Source organism: Patiria miniata, unplaced genomic scaffold (genome assembly GCF_015706575.1).
Source record: "Patiria miniata isolate m_02_andy unplaced genomic scaffold, ASM1570657v1 HiC_scaffold_29, whole genome shotgun sequence".
In the NCBI taxonomy this organism is placed as follows: Eukaryota; Metazoa; Echinodermata; class Asteroidea; order Valvatida; family Asterinidae; genus Patiria; species Patiria miniata.
In genome coordinates this window covers 10,281,552-10,303,776 of record NW_024037068.1, presented here as the reverse complement: position 1 = coordinate 10,303,776, position 22,225 = coordinate 10,281,552, and the positions used below count along the sequence as shown (strand labels likewise).

The 22,225-nt window shown below is 39.9% G+C and overlaps 1 protein-coding gene across 3 annotated transcripts in view; it reads right to left on the bottom strand.

Annotated features, from left to right (window-relative positions):
* Window positions 1-5,207: 5,207 nt before the first annotated feature.
* Window positions 5,208-22,225, bottom strand: part of LOC119735960 (transport and Golgi organization protein 2 homolog) — a 30,024-nt gene continuing 13,006 nt past the window's right edge. For 2 of the 3 annotated variants that reach the window (XM_038209937.1, XM_038209938.1), the window contains 2 exons: window positions 19,694-19,798; window positions 17,413-18,934 (listed from right to left, as the gene is read on the bottom strand). In XM_038209937.1, the coding sequence (XP_038065865.1) occupies window positions 18,808-18,934; window positions 19,694-19,798 (232 nt within the window). In that variant the 3' untranslated portion in view covers window positions 17,413-18,807. Of the gene's footprint in view, window positions 5,491-6,467; window positions 6,742-7,741; window positions 7,835-8,722; window positions 8,847-9,885; window positions 10,306-17,412; window positions 18,935-19,693; window positions 19,799-22,225 lie in introns of those variants that run through there. The other variant, XM_038209936.1, reaches the window with a different exon arrangement.

The following is a 22,225-nucleotide window of genomic DNA, read 5'->3' as shown; positions in this document are numbered from 1 at the left end:
TTTAGTATCCAGTGAGAAAAATAAACTTTTTGGCTTTTTAGAAAATGCCCCCAAAACTTCAACGTTTTCCATAGCCGGCATCATCGAAAAAGTCAGTTTTTGACCCAAAAATCCAGATCGAAAAAATTGACTCAAAAGTTTACACAAGGTGCCTAGAGGCCAGAATTGAATTCCCTGAAGAGTTCAACTCATTACATTCAGTATCCAGTGAGAAAACAAAACTTTTTGGCTTTTTATAAAATGTCCCCAAAACTTCAACGTTCCATAGCCGGCATCATCGAAAAAGTCAGTTTTTGACCCAAAAATCCAGATCGAAAAAATTTGCTCAAAAGTTTACACAAGGTGCCTAGAGGCCAGAATTGAATTACCCGAAGAGTTCAACTCATAACATTCAGTGTCCAGTGAGAAAAAAAAACTTTTTAGCTTTTTAGAAAATGCCCCCAAAACTTCAACATTTTCCATAGCTGGCATCATCAAAAAGTCAGTTTTTGACCCAAAAATCCAGATCGACAAAAATTGCTCAAAAGTTTACACAAGGTGCCTAGAGGCCAGAATTGAATTCCCTGAAGGGTTCAACTCATTACATTCAGTATCCAGTGAGAAAACAAAACGATTTGGCTTTTTATAAAATGTCCCCAAAACTTCAACGTTTTCCATAGCCGGCATCATCAAAAAAGTCAGTTTTTGACCCAAAAATCCAGATCGACAAAAATTGCTCAAAAGTTTACACAAGGTGCCTAGAGGCCAGAATTGAATTCCCTGAAGGGTTCAACTCATTACATTCAGTATCCAGTGAGAAAACAAAACGATTTGGCTTTTTATAAAATGTCCCCAAAACTTCAACGTTTTCCATAGCCGGCATCATCGAAAAAGTCAGTTTTTGACCCAAAAATCCAGATGGACAAAAATTGCTCAAAAGTTTACACAAGGTGCCTAGAGGCCAGAATTGAATTCCCTGAAGAGTTCAACTCATTACATTTAGTATCCAGTGAGAAAAATAAACTTTTTGGCTTTTTAGAAAATGCCCCCAAAACTTCAACGTTTTCCATAGCCGGCATCATCGAAAAAGTCAGTTTTTTACCCGAAAATCGAACTTGACAAAAATTGCTCAAAAGTTTACACAAGGTGCCTAGAGGCCAGAATTATATTCCCTAAAGAGTTCAACTCATTACATTCAGTGTCGAGTGAGAAAAAAAGCTTTTTAGCTTTTTATAAAATGTCCCAAAACTTCAACTTTTTCCATATCCGGCATCATCAAAAAAGTCAGTTTTTGACCCAAAAATCCAACTCCACAAAAATTGCTCAAAAGTTTACACAAGGTGCCTAGAGGCCAGAATTGAATTCCCTGTAGAGTTCAACTCATTACATTCAGTGTCGAGTGCGAAAAAAAACTTTTTTGCTTTTTAGAAAATGCCCCCAAAACTTCAACGTTTTCCATAGCCGGCATCATCGAAAAAGTCAGTTTTTTACCCGAAAATCGAACTTGACAAAAATTGCTCAAAAGTTTACACAAGGTGCCTAGAGGCCAGAATTGAATTCCCCGAAGAGTTCAACTCATAACATTCAGTGTCCAGTGAGAAAATAAACTTTTTAGCTTTTTATAAAATGTCCCCAAAACTTCAACGTTTTCCATAGCCGGCATCATCAAAAAAGTCAGTTTTTGACCCAAAAATCCAGATGGACAAAAATTGCTCAAAAGTTTACACAAGGTGCCTAGAGGCCAGAATTGAATTCCCTGTAGAGTTCAACTCATTACATTCAGTGTCGAGTGCGAAAAAAAACTTTTTTGCTTTTTAGAAAATGCCCCTAAAACTTCAACATTTTCCATAGCAGGCATCATCGAAAAAGTCAGTTTTTTTACCCAAAAAACCAGATCGACAAAAATTGCTCAAAAATTTACACGAGGTGCCTAGAGGCCAGAATTGAATTCCCTGAAGAGTTCAACTCATTACATTAAGTATCCAGTGAGGAAACAAAACTTTTTGGCTTTTTATAAAATGTCCCAAAAACTTCAACTTTTTCCATAGCCGGCATCATCAAAAAAGTCAGTTTTTGACCCAAAAATCCAGATGGACAAAAATTGCTCCAAAGTTTACACAAGGTGCCTAGAGGCCTGAATTGAATTCCCTGAAGAGTTCAACTCATTACATTCAGTATCCAGTGAGAAAACAAAACTTTTTGGCTTTTTAGAAAATGCCCCCAAAACTTCAACTTTTTCCATAGCCGGCATCATCAAAAAAGTCAGTGTTTGACCCAAAAATCCAACTCCACAAAAATTGCTCCAAAGTTTACACGAGGTGCCTAGAGGCCAGAATTGAATTCCCTGAAGAGTTAAACTCATTACATTCAGTATCCAGTGAGAAAACAAAACTTTTTGGCTTTTTATAAAATGTCCCAAAACTTCAACTTTTTCCATAGCCGGCATCATCAAAAAAGTCAGTTTTTGACCCAAAAATCCAACTCCACAAAAATTGCTCCAAAGTTTACACAAGGTGCCTAGAGGCCAGAATTGAATTCCCTGAAGAGTTCAACTCATTACATTCAGTGTCCAGTGAGAAAAAAAACTTTTTGGCTTCTTATAAAATGCCCCCAAAACTTCAACATTTTCCATAGCCGGCATCATCAAAAAAGTCAGTTTTTGACCCAAAAATCCAGATCGACAAAAATTCACTCAAAAGTTTACACAAGGTGCCTAGAGGCCAGAATTGAATTCCCTGAAGAGTTCAACTCATTACATTCAGTATCCAGTGAGAAAACAAAACTTTTTGGCTTTTTATAAAATGTCCCCAAAACTTCAACGTTCCATAGCCGGCATCATCGAAAAAGTCAGTTTTTGACCCAAAAATCCAGATCGAAAAAATTTGCTCAAAAGTTTACACAAGGTGCCTAGAGGCCAGAATTGAATTACCCGAAGAGTTCAACTCATAACATTCAGTGTCCAGTGAGAAAACAAAACTTTTTAGCTTTTTAGAAAATGCCCCAAAACTTCAACATTTTCCATAGCTGGCATCATCAAAAAAGTCAGTTTTTGACCCAAAAATCCAGATCGACAAAAATTGCTCAAAAGTTTACACAAGGTGCCTAGAGGCCAGAATTGAATTCCCTGAAGGGTTCAACTCATTACATTCAGTATCCAGTGAGAAAACAAAACGATTTGGCTTTTTATAAAATGTCCCAAAACTTCAACTTTTTCCATAGCCGGCATCATCAAAAAAGTCAGTTTTTGACCCAAAAATCCAACTCCACAAAAATTGCTCCAAAGTTTACACGAGGTGCCTAGAGGCCAGAATTGAATTCCCTGAAGAGTTAAACTCATTACATTCAGTATCCAGGAAGAAAACAAAACTTTTTGGCTTTTTATAAAATGTCCCCAAAACTTCAACGTTTTCCATAGCCGGCATCATCGAAAAAGTCAGTTTTTGACCCAAAAATCCAGATCGAAAAAATTTGCTCAAAAGTTTACACAAGGTGCCTAGAGGCCAGAATTGAATTACCCGAAGAGTTCAACTCATAACATTCAGTGTCCAGTGAGAAAAAAAACTTTTTAGCTTTTTAGAAAATGCCCCCAAAACTTCAACATTTTCCATAGCTGGCATCATCAAAAAAGTCAGTTTTTGACCCAAAAATCCAGATCGACAAAAATTGCTCAAAAGTTTACACAAGGTGCCTAGAGGCCAGAGTTGAATTCCCTGAAGGGTTCAACTCATTACATTCAGTATCCAGTGAGAAAACAAAACGATTTGGCTTTTTATAAAATGTCCCCAAAACTTCAACGTTTTCCATAGCCGGCATCATCAAAAAAGTCAGTTTTTTACCCAAAAATCCAGATGGACAAAAATTGCTCAAAAGTTTACACAAGGTGCCTAGAGGCCAGAATTGAATTCCCTGAAGAGTTCAACTCATTACATTTAGTATCCAGTGAGAAAAATAAACTTTTTGGCTTTTTAGAAAATGCCCCCAAAACTTCAACGTTTTCCATAGCCGGCATCATCGAAAAAGTCAGTTTTTTACCCGAAAATCGAACTTGACAAAAATTGCTCAAAAGTTTACACAAGGTGCCTAGAGGCCAGAATTGAATTCCCTAAAGAGTTCAACTCATTACATTCAGTGTCGAGTGAGAAAAAAAGCTTTTTAGCTTTTTATAAAATGTCCCAAAACTTCAACGTTTTCCATATCCGGCATCATCAAAAAAGTCAGTTTTTGACCCAAAAATCCAACTCCACAAAAATTGCTCAAAAGTTTACACAAGGTGCCTAGAGGCCAGAATTGAATTCCCTGAAGAGTTCAACTCATTACATTCAGTTTCCAGTGAGAAAACAAAACTTTTTGGCATTTTAGAAAATGCCCCCAAAACTTCAACGTTTTCCATAGCCGGCATCATCAAAAAAATTCAGTTTGTGACCCAAAAATCCAGATCAACAAAAATTTTTCAAAAGTTCACACAAGGTGCCTAGAGGCCAGAATTGAATTCCCTGAAGAGTTCAACTCATTGCAGTTAGTTTCCACTGAGGAAACGAAACTTCTTGGCGTTTTATAAAATGTCCCCAAAACTTCAAGGTTTTCCATAGCCGGCATCATTGTAAAGTCAGTTTTTTACCCAAAAATCAAGATCAACAAAAATTGCTCAAAAGTTTACACGAGGTGCCTAGAGGCCTAGGGCATTTTGTAAAAAGCCGAACATTTTTGTTTTCTCAGTGGATACTGAATATAATGAGTTGAAGTCTTCAGGGAATTCAATTCTTGCCTCTAGGCACCTCGTGTAATCTTTTGAGCAATTTTTGTCGAGTTGGATTTTCGGGTCAAAAACAGATTTTTTCGATGATGCCGGCTTTGGAAAATGTTGAAGTTTTTGGGGCATTTGGTAAAAAATAAGTTTTGTTTTCTCACTGGATACTGAATCTAATGAGTTGAACTCTTCAGGGAATTCAGTTCTGGCCTCTAGGCACCTCGTGTAAAAGTTTGAGCAATTTTTGTTGAGTTGGATTTTCGGGTCAAAAACTGACTTTTTTTGATGATGACTGTTTCATGAAAGAACAAAATTACACAGAAACAGCCATCATAAATGCAGTTATTATCCTGGTCTAAGATGTTTAGATTATTTAAAACGTTGCGCAGCTACGCCAATATAGATACTAAGTTGATTGGGCAGCTGTGAGTAACCCACTATTTCGTGAAATCGGCTGCAGGTCACAGTAGTGGAAGGCGAGGAAAGTACCGTTACGCCCACCAGGTTTCAGCTCCCCCCTGACCTACCGACGTTCTGATCGTTGTCCGTGAGCCTCTCCAATCCCGGGTTGATGGTGCCCAGGAAGAAGAACATGGTGAGCTGCAGTAATGAGAACCAGATAAGCAGACACAGGGATGGTAGAGACAGGAAACAGGAGCACAGGGATGGGTAGCGGTCGCTCTTGGCAGCCTCAGTGACGCTCTGAGAGGAGGGAGGATCCCCGTCGGTGGGTAGGACTACGTCATGCTCACTGTCACTGGTTGCTGATAGAGGCAGATCATGAAAATAAAAACGGGAATAAATAAGAAACACTTATTGTCTGGCAGCCGATAATTCAAAGTTTGCGGAACCACCATGTGGGAATAATTTCTCAAACTGAAGACGGTCAGAGCATACTGACCGGAACATTGAGTTTATACCTCTGGATCTTGTCAGAACCATTCTCTTAGTTTGAGAAATTATTCCCACATGGTGTTTCCGCAAACCTTTCATTCATTATAGTATCTCCACCATGCAAAGCCTCGAATCTTACTTAATTTGTCATGTCCGCGCAACAAGGTCGTATCTCCTAAAATGGGCTGTATGTCAAATGCGAGTTTCAGAATGTCAAAAGGTTGTATCTCACTTAAAATAACCCAGATGTACACACAAAGTCAGTGGACGTCAAGATACGACCTTGTTGCACGGAGCATATTCGCGCGAGATAGGACTTTGTTGCAAAATGGAGTTATGACCTTGTTGCACTGACACGACGAAGTAACTATTCATTAACTAAACATGGGTGAAAATTTCAGTCGAAACTTTTGTATTGCTAGAAATATAGCAATTTGAAAAAAGAATCACTTTTTTTGGAATGAAACTCGAAATAGCAAGGGGAATGCAATTTTTAAGCAACACAAAACCAGTACCCTCCAAGATTACCCTTACACCTTATACCATATCCGAGTCTGAATTTACTTTTAGACTTTCTGTAATTTCTTAAATCTGAAAATGTGGTATTCCTACAACAGAGAGAGAGCAAGGAGTTTAAAACTGCTCAAAGATCAAAGGGATACAAAAAAATTGTTGTATTCCCCTCCAAAAATCTGGGTGGTTTTTTTTAGAATTGAGACCTAATATGGAGTATTCATAAGATGGAATTTGCATTGGAGTGTTGTAAATTCAATATTGGGAGAGATTTACGGTTCTTTGTTTGAGGAAAGGACCCCTATTATTCCTTGGGTTTTCTATTTCTACCGACCTTCAGATGAATGCATTTCTTTTCCTGACTGTCCGTTCCTCTCTTTTTCTTTTCCGTCTAAATCCTCCATCGGCACCTTATTTTCCACTCCTTCATCACTCTTGGCCCCTGCCCTCCCTGTATCAGGCTTGGCCTGCCTGTAGCCCGGGGGTAAGGGGTAGGGGATGTGGCTTGTCTTGGGCAGCAGGAGGGTGTTGAGGCACATCGTCAGGCAGATGCCTGCTAGGACAAAGAAGGACGTCTGGAGTGGCACCCCGAGACTCTCATACAGAAGCTGAAATGAATTTTCAACCAAAAAAAATATGTTTCTGTTTGGACTCTCAGCACAGGTTCCCCTTCGGAAACAAGAAAGATATGTCAGACACTTCACTTTCATTGATGACATGTGCCTTTTGCCCACGCAAAGACACCCACGTTTACCTTGCATACCTACTGTGGACCAAGGGCGGATCCAGGGGGGGGGGCCAAAGGGGGCCATGCCCCCCCCCCCCCAAAACGAAATCAATTTTTTTTTTTTTTATGTGACATCGCAATAAAGGCAGGCAATGAGTACACCACCATCTTGTCCTCAAAAAAACATTGGTTAAAGTGGTCAGAAATTGCCTCAGATCGCACCACAGAGCATCTAGAATCCAACAATTTTTCGGGGCCCTTAAGCGGGCCCCGAACCCCACGCCGTAATTTTTTGGACCCACTTTTTGGGGGAACAAAATTTTTTTTTGGCCCCCCCCCAAATTGTGTTCTGGATCCGCCCTTGCTGTGGACATTCCTTTGTTTTCGTGTAGTTAAGAAAAACCGGCGAAAAAATGCATTTCACTCGCACTGTGAAAACTCTTTCAACCCACATTTCTTACTTTGATTTCCTTGAGTGTTTCTCTTCATTTTGCGACAGACAACCCTAACCCAAAAATACCTCTAGGGAAAACCTGCGAGTGGGTCGCTGACAGATATTTCCGGCCTCGCTCCCCTGCGTGTTTATCTGTCATCCGTTCTGAATACCGCAATTTTTTTGCGAGTATACACGGACTCTCGCACGAACTGGTTAACTATGAGCACAAATTTTCTTGTTAAATTGGTAGGTACGCTTCTCGGTATTATGGCATATGTTCCTATGGAGTACCGAAGTGAATACGTCACACGCACAAAATGTGCCAACACGCGTGCGTACTCCATTCATTTGTACTACACTTTCTGGTTCTAAATGGCGTCAGACTTTGGTACTCCATATACCTTTAACTGATTGTTAAACTCATCCCAGTGAGTTGATCTGTTACCTTGACGATGATAAAGACAAAAGCTGAGGAATCCAGGCACCCAGACAGGAATGTCATGACAGTTGCCTTGCGTCTGCCGAACAAGTTGGAAATCTACACATAAAAAAAGGAAAAACAAGACAAGACAAATCTAAAGCACATGATTGAACCGGAATGGCTTTTCACTGGAAGTCCTTTCATGCATCAGTCAACAATCTGGGCCAGATGTTAGCCCATGCATTGGCATAATGTGTTGAGCCTATCAGATAGCACTGCCCAGATCATGAGTGAAGGGGAGTGAGTCAGTCAGCCAGTCAGTCAGTCGGGGAGTCAGGGAGTCAGTCGGTCAGTTGGGGGGGGGGGGAAGGTGGAGTCAGTCAGTTGGGGAGTCAGTCACTCAGTCCTTCAGGCCGGCCCTGAAGATTTCGTTTTTATAGACTATTGACTGTACAACTTTCAAATTATTTGTGGGCTGACAATAATTGTAGAACGCCATGGTCCAGTGGTTATGGTGTACAAAGGTGCTTGGGTTTGAACCGTACCAGGAACATGGTGTTTGTGCCCTTGGGCAAGACACTTAACTACAATTGCCTCTCTCCACCCAGGAGTATGAATGGGTACCTGTGAGGGTGGAGGACCAATTGAGCGCTGATATCAGCTGCCGCGTGGTCCCATGGCCTGATGAACGGGGTAATCATTGTAAAGCGCTTTGAGATCGTTGATACGATGGAAAGCGCTATATAAGCACAATAATTATTATTAATTATTATTAATTCAGGCTTAGTTTTTTTTTGCGTTATGGACCAAAAGCAACCCTGCCCCCCCCCCAAAAAAAAATACCAAAACATATTTCAGAGCATTGAAAAAATTAGCTTTTCCACTGAAATTTACTCTACAAATTGAAAAAAAAATATGTTGAAGAGCAAAGGCAGAACAAGTTTTAGCAGTGCCATGAAATTGGACCCGGTTCAAGAAAGACAGAATTTTGTTGTTTTTACGTACCTGCATGTTAGTAAACATGAGTTCTACTCCTCCGATTGCCAGAAAACAAGTAGCGGGAAATAGGAGAAAAGCTGTTTCCCTGGAGCTGAAGGCTATCAAGAGTAGACCTGCGATGATCAAACAACTGGGGAAAAGAGAAACAATTATGGAAAGAATTTGGATGGAATTTTGTAGCAAAGGATGACCTGTAACGGCAAAATCACTGAGGAAAAAATTGCAGAATAAAAATATAAAAGAATTTGGGGGTTTGCCCTTTGTGGATGGAATTCTAATAAAGTGTTATCAGAAGAGGATCTCTGAAAAAAAATGAAAACTGAAAAAAATTAATAAATAGAGGGAAAATATTGCGATGGAATTTGGGGGTTTTGTGTTAAACAACTGATCCGCAGATCGCGTGTGACACCTTTTTCCGCAGTCAATCCCTACATGTTTTATGTTCTAAAAAAAAAGTAATTTTTTTTTGCAAATGACCCCTAGATGACTTTTGACCTCCAAGTTTGGAAGAGTTGTGATGAACCCCCACCAAAGGATCACTCCATCCAAGCTACATTAAAATCCATCAAATTCTGTAGACAAAGAAACATGTGAAGTATATTTGAACAATGACCTCTAATGACCCCTACATGACCTTTGACCTCAGTAATCCGATGAAGAATAGTGTCTTCCCACCCAAGGGTCACTGCATCCAAGTTTTATCAAAATCCACAAAAGCACGTAGAAGTTATACATTTTTTTTCTCTCAAAAACTGAACATACCGGGCTACGGACATACGGGTCTATATGGACATACAGATTTCAGGACTGGTTAGAGTCTACTAAATCTTTGTTTAGGCGACACAAAAAAGGAAATGCTATCAAGAGAACACCCGTGACAATCAAACAGTAAAAAATATTATGATAATAAAAAGCGAATTTTTGATGGAATTTTGGGGATGTGCCAAAATGTGAGAAAAAACTGTTTGCACATGACCGTAGTGGGGACTTAAATTCACAACATTAATCCAAAGGGCCGTATCATAAGTCCAACGCCTCATATAGCTCCGACGCCGAAATTTCAGAATTATGAGGCGTCGGATTTATGAGGCATCGGATCCAAAAGGGAGAGGGGGGTGTTTCAGGGAATCCAAAAGAGTCCCGCATTTGCCGAATATTAAGTATCGTACCTGGACAACAGCCGCATGGTGAGGGTGCCAAATTTATCAAGCACAATGCCCATGGGAAACAGGAGGAACTCATAGCAGAATGTCGCAATGGTGAACATAAGCTGGAGTTCTGCATCTTGCTCCGGGCAGGTCGGAAACCCGCCGCCGGGACCCACCGATGCCAGGGTAGCACTTGCCTGCGTCGGGTCGCTTGGGCTAATCAGTAATCCGGCAGGAGGAATTGTGATCCCTACATTCTCGGTGGAATTGGTCGACGTGTTTGTAGGCGGGCACAGGTGGCTGAAGTAGCCCTCTTGCTTGACGACGTAGACAAGCGAAGCCCAGCCAAAGAAGACTCCGCTGAAGAGGAGGTTTTCAAAAGCGCCGAGTCCGAGGGTCAGGACTCGATACAAGGCGAGCCCGATCATCGCCACGCCCTACCTGCATGGGAGACCAAGATGATTTGAAAGAAAAAGAATTTTATGAACACAGGTTGGCAAGGCATAACGTCCACACTTACACCTATGTCTACACGGGTCAGCTGCAGATTTAGGACTTTCTACGTCCCCCAAAAAGTGTATGTCTAACTGTTTTTGAAATAACTACACAACCATGAAGACAATTTTGAAAATGTTTGGTTGTGCAGATACTTCTTATCCTGGGCCTAAATCTCTATGGGTTTCATTTAATTTCAGTCTTGCAAGATCACTGCACAATGGTCAATTGATCACAACAAAATTTTTGGACATGTGGCCAAGTTCCTTGCCTTAATCAATTTCAGTGCTGTTATGTAAGCTGTGTAAATTCCTGCATGTTGCGAAAAAAAGGCTGATGTGGTTTGGGATTGGAATCATTTGCCCTTGAGCATTAAACTGAGGTCTTGCCGGGATGACTGATAGCCAGGCAAATGATTCCAATGCCAACTGCAGCCTTTTTCACAACATGCTACAATTGTGTAGTGATGCGTGGCTGAAACTAAATGAAACTCATCATCAGGTTTAGGCCAAAGATAAGGAGTATCTGCACAATCAAACATTTTCAAAATTGACCTCATGGTTTTGTAGTTATTCCAAAAATAGTCAGACAGACACTTCTTTTGGGACATACTGCAGTGGCGGCGGAACGGTTTTCAAACTGGGGGGGGGGGGCATCACCAAAAAGGGGTACTTGCACATCCGTGCTGAAATGTCGACACGTTTTTTTCACCGGACACTTGGCCTCCCTAAAATCAAATGGGGGGGAGGAGGGTAACATCTTTCAAAATAGGGGGGCGCTCTTCAAAACCGGCCATTTTCGGGGCGCATTGTAAGGGTTTTGGGGCTTGGTTTTCATATTCCTCGTTCATATCAGAACTTTCTATACCATTTGGCGAAATGGTTACTGAAAACAAATTATCCGAAATTTAGGGCCACTTTTGTTTTCACTTCCAGGGGGCACATTTATGCTCGAGGGGGCACATTTATGTCAGCAAAAGGGCACATGGGTAAATCTGGGGGGGGGGAAGTGCACCAACAAAGAGGGCGCCCTTTTACCTAGCAACGACGTCCCATGGGCGGGCGGGACACGTACATTTCGCTGGTTGATGCGCACCAATTCCTTGTGTGTGACGCACGTACACCAGGGGATTTGTACTATGTACAACGCAGTGGCCGCGCTTCAACTCAGCAAATTAATGCAGTCGGGCAAGATGGCGTCGATCGGTCACCCCAACAGTACTTTCTTTGCCGGTGAGGGGGTAGGCCTACAGCAATAATTAGGCATAAAATATGTCATTTCAAATTGTGCAAGGTGTGGCACACAACTCAGGAAAATATTTTCAGATGTGCCAACAGACTGCAAAAGAGAATCCTTTCTTTATCATTTATTTTTTTAAGAATAAACACCTCTGGTAATAATATCAAATATAATACTTGTTTCCCTCATAAATGAGGGTATGCTTATGTGGATTTAAAAAAAAGTTAGATTTTTAATATCAGGCCTGTACCCAAAGGGGTGTGCTTGGTGTGTAAGCACACACCAAAACAAGAAGAGGACCACATTTTTTAAGCATTCCTTTCTCCAAGTATCCACACCTATCCTTTTTACAACTGCCTCAAATATGTTGTCTCTTCATCGACAACACGAAAAGTAGCATTTAAAATTTGAAAAGGACAAATATAGACAATATATTGGAGGGAATAAAAGCCTCGTAACTTTTCAGATGTTACCAGCAGGCTTATCAAATATCAACTAAACATGAATGACAGGTTTGTCCTTAGATGCCGGTGTATCTAGTTGTATCTCTGTAATTGCCATAGCAGTCGTTCTGCGCAATTCACCGTCTGCTCCAGTTGTACTATGGAATAATCCTAAAAGGATTACAGCTGTGAAATATATACACTACACACAGACTACAGTGTAGGTAATGTGTATGTAATGTGTATGCAAACAATATTGTGTTTACCATTTTTTTTTTTTTTGACAATGCATGCATGCGTTTCAACACCAGGATACATACATGTACCAAAGTAAAAATAAGAAGGACAATAAAAAAAGAGAGAAAAAAATGTGTACATAGGTTTATCTGTCATGCTCGAGTTACAACAGTGAAAAGTCAGGTTTTTAGAACTAATAGTAGAAAAAAAATGTGAAATACTTGTGAAGTACCGGTACTGTAGTTGTAGTTGGGCAAATTGCCCGAGGGCGTCATTAAGCCATTTTTTTCAAACCAGCTTTACAAGTAATAATTCTTAACATTTGTCCTCCATTTCATCTTGTAAAAAATATTATTTTTATTGTATTAACTATGCAATCATTACAATCACGATACTCGTAATTTAAAAATTGAAACTTATTCATTTGTCACAAGGCCATTGCTTTCAAAGCAATGTCTCTTTGGAAAGCTACTAACTTATTGTTATTATTATTATTATTAAATGGTTTATTTCACTGAATTGTGGGCAGGTTTACATTGGAAACGTTTAAAAAATAAACAGAAGTAAAAACTGTATGCATTACAATAAAAAAAATTACAAGACCGGTAAAAAATTATAATGAGAGTTAAAAAATAATATATGTAACAACAAGAATGGAGGTACACAATGAAATAAATTGTTGTGCGAATATTTATCAATTTTGAAAGTTTTCTCAGGATGCCATACATACCAACGAGCACAGTCCCACAGTTTAAGAGAAGAAAACAAAAAAAACCGGTGCACGGTCGTACCGGTATATAGTGAAGGTCTACACGATCATCTGAGTGAAGGGACAGGTTGCTGGGCAAAGGTCAGAGACGTAAATATACAATACCTACTCCAAACCTCTCCTGAATAAACATGACAAATTTTATCTCCGTGTTGGAATACATAATTTTATTCCTCATTCTACATCTTGTATGAATTATAATTTAATTACAAAGTTCCTAGTCTTTTCTTTAAAGATATAGTCCATCATTTGTAATTTGTGCATTTTGTTCGTTTGAAGCAACAAAAGTGTTCAAAATCTAATGAAGGGTACCAGCAACTAACCTGATGAAGTTTCAGCTCAGCTTCAGCTGTATATTCCGAGAAAAACAGCATTCTAGGATCTCAATTTTAAATCCAAAGTTGCTGAATCATATTTTGAATTGTTTTGAATTGCAGCTATACGCGATGTCGCGCACTGATCCGACGAATTATAGCAACCGCACGCGCCTGTGCGTCGTGCCAATGCTTGCGCGCGCTGCGCCGAATAACAAAACGAACTACTAATTTAAATTTTCCTACGGTACATCTTAAGACGCACCGTTGGAAAGGCCTTCTTTCGTTGATTACTTCAAAATGACAGCTTGCCAGAAAGAATAATTTCACAGGGAGTTTAGTCCCCTTACTATCTTTCAACCAAGTATGTTTTTCAACAATAATACGCCACTTTTTTGTGGCAGCCAGCAGCTTTTGCTTTTAAAATTGGCAATATACATCGAGTATCTGTAGCCATATGGAAAAAAATGCCAATTTTTGATACAGAGCCTAGTTAATGCTGTACAACTGGCAGGCAAAAAACTGTCATTTTAACAAGTAGTACCAGTGTAGTAGTCGGGTACTTTTTTCCGAGTACCGAGTACTGCCAAGTACTTAGGTTGCCGAGTACGAGTACGAGTACAAGTACTTGTACCTCTGAGTACAAGAACAGCCTCTGAGTATGAGTACTTGTACTTCCGAGTACGAGTACGAGTACTGTACTTCCGAGTGCGGGTACGAGTACTGTCTTGTATTTCCGAATACGACCATACGGAGAATGGTTCATTGTGCGTAATTGGCCCAGGCCCAGTCAGACGGATCTATATACAGACCCACTAGCTAGCTGTTAAATGAGCTTGTCCGGACGTGCACAGAGGAAAATCAGGAAACTTCGATTTCTCCACAAGCCTATCAACCATTTCAAACTGAAAGTATAGATAAAATAAGGCCGTGGTATATAAAGTCAAGCTACACCATTTTCCCCCCGAGTACTGCTATTCGAGTACGAGTACTTTGATGATCGAGTACAATTTCAACATGTCGAGTACGATTACTTTGCTGCCCGAGTACGAGTACCGTCATTTCGAGTACGAGTACTTTGACATCTGAGTACGAGTACGAGTACTCCAAAAAGGTACTTGAGTAGTACTCGAGTACGAGTACCGAGTACTACAACACTGATGAATACTGTCACTTTAACACAGTTCACAGTTGAAGTTTACTAAGTATGCCTTGTGTGAAAGAGCAGCCATGTTTATTCACTGGAATTTGTTTAAATAGTTTGTAGTGCTTGAAGATATTTACTGTCTGGCCCATGTCTGGCATGATCTGTCAATAGCAAACTGGGCTCATATTAAAAAAAATGTGGGGTTTTTTGGCACCAAATAATCCATGTCACAAGTTTCTGAGGTTAAAAAATTAAAAATTAAAAATGTCTTGTGTGAAAGAATGGCATTTTTCATACTTGTATTATTTTTTTTTAAATTTATTTGAAAAAATATGTAGTGCATGAAGATTTGACAATATTGTTTAATAATGTCTGGCCCAACATTGTCAAACTTGGCTGCGAGCTGGAGAATAGGAATCACAATTAAGTTATAGGACAAGTTTAAGAAGTATGAAAAAACAGCACTGGTCATTATAATTGGTATTTTTTTTGGGGGGGGGGGAATGTACTGCCTGCAGATATTTTATGATTGTCTGGCACCTGTGTGGCCTAATTTATCACTGTCAAACCCGGCATAAGTACAGGGTGAGTAAAAAAAATGAAACCCAAATGTCGGGACCATGATTTAAGTGAAGTTCTAAATGTAGCACTTTCAAAATCTAGGATATGAAAGCTCAATTCATAAGCTTTCTTTTAGTACAAGAATCATTCAAATCACTCATGTACTTTTCAAGCTACAGACTTTTAAACACAAGTACCGTTTTAAAGTTCAGTTCTGTCCACGGATCACAAAAGGGTAAGTTTTCGTTTTGCGGAAAGAAAGCACACCTTTTGTGTGATCCGTGGACAGAACTTTAAAACAGTGGTTGTGTTTAAAATTTCATAACTTGAAAAGTACACAAGTGATTTAAATGATTCTTGTACTAAACAAAAGCTTATGAATTGGGCTTTCATCTCCTAAATTTTGAAAGTGCTACATGCAGAACTTCACTAAAACAATAGTCCCGACATTTGGGTTTTGTGTTTTTTGACTCACCCTGTATTACAAGTTTATACGAATTGAACCCTAGACTCCATGTACCACATTTAAACCGCCATGCCTGTTACTCCTGTTATCGCCCGAGCACTGATTTATGGTTATATGGAATTGTCAGACAATAAAACTACTGTAATACAATGTAGGACAGGTACCATTGGCGTCGCGAGGGGGGGGCAAGGGGGGCACTTGCCCCCCCCTGGAAAAGCAAAAAAAAAAAAAAAAAAAAAAAGGAAGAAAAAGAAAAGAAAAAAAAAGAAAAGAAAAAGAGGCGCGAAGACAAAGCGGTGTAAATTTAATGAGTTGGGGGGGGGGCAAAATGTCCCTGCCCCCCTCTAAAACTGATAAATCGAGAATGTGTTGAGAAATACAAGCATTTTTTGGCCCAAAAAAATTTTGCCCCCCTCTAGAAAAAATCCTGGCGACGCCCATGACAGGTACTCACGGTTTAAAGTCCTGCCAATTATTATAAACCTAGTACAAGCTGCGCTCGCTGGGGGACATTACGCATTTAGTTGTTTTTATTAGTTTTTAGAGATTAAATGTACAATTATCCCACAACCTGTATTAATTTAAAAGTTCCTTGCTTTTTTGAGTGACGAATTTTCATGGGCATGGTCAGTAGCGTATCCAGCTTTTGATGTCGGAGGGGTGGGTGGGGGTGAAGGGAGCTGGTACCTATTTTTCAAATGGGGGCGCTCTTCAAAACTGATAGTTATTATGCATACTGCAAATTATATGCCCATTTTCACGGCGTATTGTAAAGGAATTGTGAACAGGTTTTCTTTTTGGGATTGATGTCAGAACTCTCTAACCATTTATTGAAATAATTGCTGGAAAAAAAAACATTTGTCACAAAAAATACCCAGGGGGTCAAGGTGAACCCCCCCCCCCCCTCTCTGGATACGCCACTGGACATGGTCCTCTACTTAGTTAAACTGTTAGGGTTAATTAGTTTTCTGCCGAGTGTGATTATGCGAAACAAACAACCTATCCAACTAATACACCGTAGTTTGAAGCCATTCACAATGACACTTGAATGGCAAAGTACAAAGTTCGGAGGTGACTATAGGGACTGGAAAATTGTCACACTTTGGACCCTGAATTTATATAATGAGCCACAAGGGCCTGTAACTGATGAGTTGCCATGGCAACGTCGGACTCATTTTGTATGTTAGGTCACAGAATATAAGAGAAAGTGTTCGTACAAAAGAACAGCTCCATGATCCACATGTACCAGACACTTATGAATTTTAAAATTAAACATATTTCTGTGGAAATATTCATTCATGTGAGCTGAAATAAACACAACATGTAACTGAAAGGACAGGTCAGGAAACTGGTGGCAAGTTTGATTGATATGATTAATGCAGCTTTAATTAATGATTGTTCACAGATTACAATGATGAAGACAATAATATGTGTGTGCGCCGCACAGCCGTGGAATGTTGGGTGTGACTGATGAAGGGCTGGTGGGTAGTATAACTGTAAGAGCCCGTCTTGAAGCCATGTTTAAGACGTGTAATTGGATTTGGCCATGTAATGGAAGCCGTGTTTCTTTAATATCTATGTACTACCAGTTTACCCTGGGATTTTTAGTTTGATTTAACGCTTTAGTGTATAACAGTACTGACATTGTATTTCTAAACACCCCATCATTTTTTCATGAAAAGATTTCATACTCCACAAGTTCCCTATTGAGACATACCGGTAGCTAAAAAGCATCGTCAATGCCCCTTTAACCCTGCTTGAACTTTTGACCAAAATTACTGAGGCAAAGATCAGACCCAGGCCAACTCCCATAGGATTTGTATTGTCCAGCTCCAAACACAAGGCTAGTGAAGTATAGCTGCTTGCTTAATTTGAGCGAAGAGGAGCTCTATCCATCTATTTAGACACTTTGAGTAGAGATTAACCCTGGTTGAACTTTTGACCCAGAATTTCTGAGGCAAAGATCAGACCCAGGCCAACTCCCATAGGATTTGTATTGTCCAGCTCCAAATACAAGGCTTGTAAAGTATAGCTGCTTGCTTTTAAATTGAGCGAAGAAGTTCAGTACTGTGGTGGATTACAACTAAAATAAAACGATGGAACCTCGCAGGGTAAAGAAATATTTTTTTTATGAACATGTGAACGAGAATCACAAAGGAATTTTCTAGAATCAGTCACGAGAGGGCGTAATACAAGTTTCCAGCTCAGACACTTTCGTAGAATAACAGCTATATTTTTTTTTCAGTTTTTAATGAGTTTTCAAAAAACAACTTTTGTTTTTAGCAATTTACAATTTCCACACCATTTCCTGAGAAACGAGAATGCTGTTGCAATGTCACTTTTCAGCACACACTCTTTAAGTTTATGGATTTTCTATACAAATTATGAATACAACCTTTTGCTCATTGAAAATGTTTTCTCCATTAAATTTGTACAATAAAAATACCAAACAAAACATATCCAAAAACTTTCAAATTGGTTGTCTTTTGCTACAAGATTTGCACTTTCCAAATTCATTGGCAAATTTTAGTCAGTAACTACTGCAGCTGCTAAAAATAATTCAAAAGTGCATGTGTACTGTTGAGGCAAATATGCAAACATAGTACTCAAAGGGTTATAAAAATAACTCAAGTATTCACCGAACCAATTAATATTTTAAAAGTTTTAACACGCTACTAAATCTGTTCATACTGCTGAAACCACGTTCATATTAAATTGCACAATTTATCACATTTGATCACTTTAGGGCTGTACTTGATTACGATAGAGGTTATAAAACTATTATCAATAATTACATAAAAAAATGTGTTGACAACATCCACTAGAAAATTGAATGTGATATAAAGACAATGTAATAATATAGCAAGGCATTTCAAAAATTTTCAAATGCCCCCCCCCCCAAAAAAAATAATTGCATAAAAGTACATTACAGTTAAAAATGGAAACTGCCAGTATGGTTGCATCTTAGGGGAATTGGCTGATTTAAAATGAATATCTTAAACTTTGGGCCAAATTTGCCTGATTCAGCGACCCAGCAAGATTAGCTGTCCAAATACACCATCACCACGGACTGTGTGTCAAAAGGAGCGGTAGATCTATATGAAATAAATTGTTCACAAGAAAACGTGTTTGTTGTTAACTTTATATAAGCTACCCTGAGCCAACGTGTGTTAAAATACCTATGCATAGTAAAAGTGGTTGGGCTCTACCTCCCTCAATCACGCGAGTATCCTGCTGGACCTCCCGCTGGATTTTAAAGGGCCGGGAAGGGTTTAAAGCAGGGAGAATGTGTGATTCTGCTGTTCCCAATCCGGGTGGGCTGGATCGATTGGTTCTTTCAGTGTCCTCTCAGTGAATGAGACATTTCCTGTCGCATCAATAAGGATAACAGTTGTGGTCCTGAGAAAAAAATGTAAAAAAAGAAAGAAAGAAAGAATAAAAAACTCTGAACAATTTGTCACACCCCACCAGTCGCCCCCCCCCCCCCCCCCCCCCCACTGAAAATTTGTTAATCCTATCAGCAACCGTAGTTAACATGTGTAACAGAAATTGGGTACACCCCACTGTAATCCAGCCCCCTTCCCTCTCAAACAAACTTCAAATGCAATGCATAAATAATGTCTGTTTTAAAGCTATAGTCCATCATTTGCAGCCATCCGAAAAAGTCACTGGCGTATTATTGTTGAAAAACATACTTGGATGAAACATAGTAAGTGGACTAAACTCCCTGTGAAATTAATCTTTCTGGCAAGCTATCATTTTGAAGTTATCAACGAAAGAAGGCCTTTCCAACGGTGCGTCTTAAGACACACCGTAGGAAAATTTAAATAAGTAGTTTGTTTTGTTATTCGGCGCAGCGTGCGCAAGCATTGGCACAACGCACAGGCGCACGCGGTTGCTATAATTCATCAGATCAGTGCGCGACATCGCATATAGCAGCAATTCAAACAATTCAAAACATGATTCAGCAACTTTTGATATGAAATTGAGATCCTAGAATGCTGTTTTTCTCGGAACATACAGCTGAAGCTGAGCTGAAACTTCATCAGGTTAGTTGTTCAGTATCCTTCATTAGATTTTGAACACTTTTGTTGCTCCAAACGAACAAAATGCACAAATTACAAATGATGGACTATATCTTTAAATAGGGGTACATACCTTGTTCCATATGTGTTTGACTTGATGAACACCAATTCCTTCAGCATTTCTTTGAGCTTAGCGATGTCCATGTCTTCTGTGGAAATGTCTGCACTGGACACAAGCCTGACAAGCCAAAAATATGTATTTGTATTAGGGCTGTGCATCGGAACCGGGAACCCGAGTACCCAACCGTTGATGTCAGGAACCGGTTCCAGATTATGGGATCGGGTACCCATAACCAACTTTACAAATTACTTAGCAACTTCTAAGACAATGAAAAAGGAAGATTTTGAATGCCGTTTGTGGGGAATTTTCTTAATGAAAACCAGGCTGTGTGCATTTTAAGGCACAACAGATGACACTCGTGACAGTTGCAGTTTAAACCGTAACGCTATTAAGCCCTTCAGACAACTTCCAGGATTTGAATTTTGGGGTTGGGTTCCTTTTACGGATACCCGTGTTTTACTTCAATAGGGTACCCGGTTCCTGTATTACCGGTAACTGCACATCACTGATTTGTATTTTAGGAAGCAACCAAAAAACATGGAACATTCCTGGTCCATCTACAATGCTCCTATCCGCTCCGTTCACAAGTACCCCCTAACCAGCAAAGCAAGTACAGTTGGGGGTGACCAACCGACGCCATCTTGCCTGACTGCAATTCATTTGCCGCGAAGCGCGGCCACTGCGCACGTGTACATAGTACAAATCCCCTGGTGTACGTGCGTCAGACACAAGGAACGGTGCGCGTCGACCAGTGAAATGTCCCGCCCACGGGACGTTGTTGCTAGGTAAAAGGGCGCCCTCTTTTGTCGGCGCACGGAGACCATGGGCACATGGTGCATTGAGATCTGGGAGAGGTGGCTGCTGTTATATATAAATATACGTAGTCTCTAGATTTGAAAGCTCAATTACAAATCTATAATACTGCATAAAAATTTCATGCAGGCATGCAACTGGGAAATAACAACAACAACAAAATTCTAAGTTTTATAAGACTTTACACTGTGTTTGTCAATTTTCAACAGGAGGGGGATGCTACTTGTCCAAAGGACGCGGCTACAACATGGTCGAGCCGAAGGCATGTAAAGCTTAAAGGCAGCAGCCATACAACCCATGTCTGACCAGGGATCAAAGCCAGATATCGAAAGTGTTGATTTTTGTGGAGGGAGGAAAACCGGAGAGCCTGGACAAAAAAACCTCGTGGCACAGGAGAGAATCAATGAACAACTCTACTCACATGTGACCCGAGCCGGGAATGGAACCCGGGCCCAGCAGTGAGAGGCATAAGCGTGAAGTAACAAAAAATCAGCTGATCTGACAAAAACTTGCATGCCTACTTTCAACGTCATACTAATTGCATCTGAACTGTTAAGCCTAATTTAGTGGCAGCACATTGTTCGCTACATACACGAATGAATGAAACACAAAAGATGATGTCACAGAACTTTCATCTACATAATTTTAGTACAGAATATGCAAAAATGCACTAAACTAATAATAAATGATGACGTACAGGGTGACCAAAAAAAAAGTTGTGCAAGCAGATATCGTTGAATTTCTCAAAAAGTACCTAACATGAGTATTTCATTTTGATGGAGGACATTAATTATACTCTTGTGTATAATCAGTGAAAATGTCATGGAAACCCATTCATGCAAACCAGAGCTGTGACAGATTATAAAAGGATATGTGTTTTTCAACCATTCCAATGGGAATTACACACTGCATTGGAAATCGCTCAACCGTCACTCTGCAATGGGTCTTTTCATTAACTGTGTAACAGCTGTGTGGTTGCGAATAGTGATTTCAAAGGTTAGAATTTTAGCCTTCAAGAAAGACTCTGCTAGGGTCGAAACGTCAGGCCACTAACTATTTTTTTGCATTTATACCATAGGGTCCTTTTGGTTGGTAAGCAGTTTGCAACAGCTAATTCTATTCTTCTAAAGGTTACGTAACACTTTATTTTGAATGAAACTACCGTAATTTTCGGAATATAAGCCGCGCGGCGTATAAGCCGCAGCACGCAAAAATCTGCAAATTAAGATTTGAAGTCGGCGTATAAGCCGCACCGGCGTATAAGCCGCACCGACCGCTGCGGTTTCAATTTTGTAAGGCCTCCAAATTCTAGTCAAAATGCTCTGAACCAGTTCCATTCACACTACAGAAGCTATTAAAAGGACCACAAAAGTTATATCAAATCATTTACAATTGATACTTTTACAAACAAATATGGGAATTGATGAGAAATAAACACCGGGAACTGCTGCCGGCTGCCCCGTCATAGCCCGGCAGCCTGCGCCACGCACGCCGGTGAATGACAACATTTTCCCACAGCACGTGAGAGAGTATGAAACCCACCGTGTGTTGTCTGACTGGAGCGCTACAAATCTTGCTTTGTGGCAACAGATGCTGATTTGTTTTGTCCTAAGAATAAACAGGTCCGTTTTTACCTCAAAACTTATCAAATTGTTGCGATTACGGTTGCGAGAAAAATTCAAGTTTCGATCGTAACTTTCTTTGGAAATAGTCAAAACGAAGCGGACATTT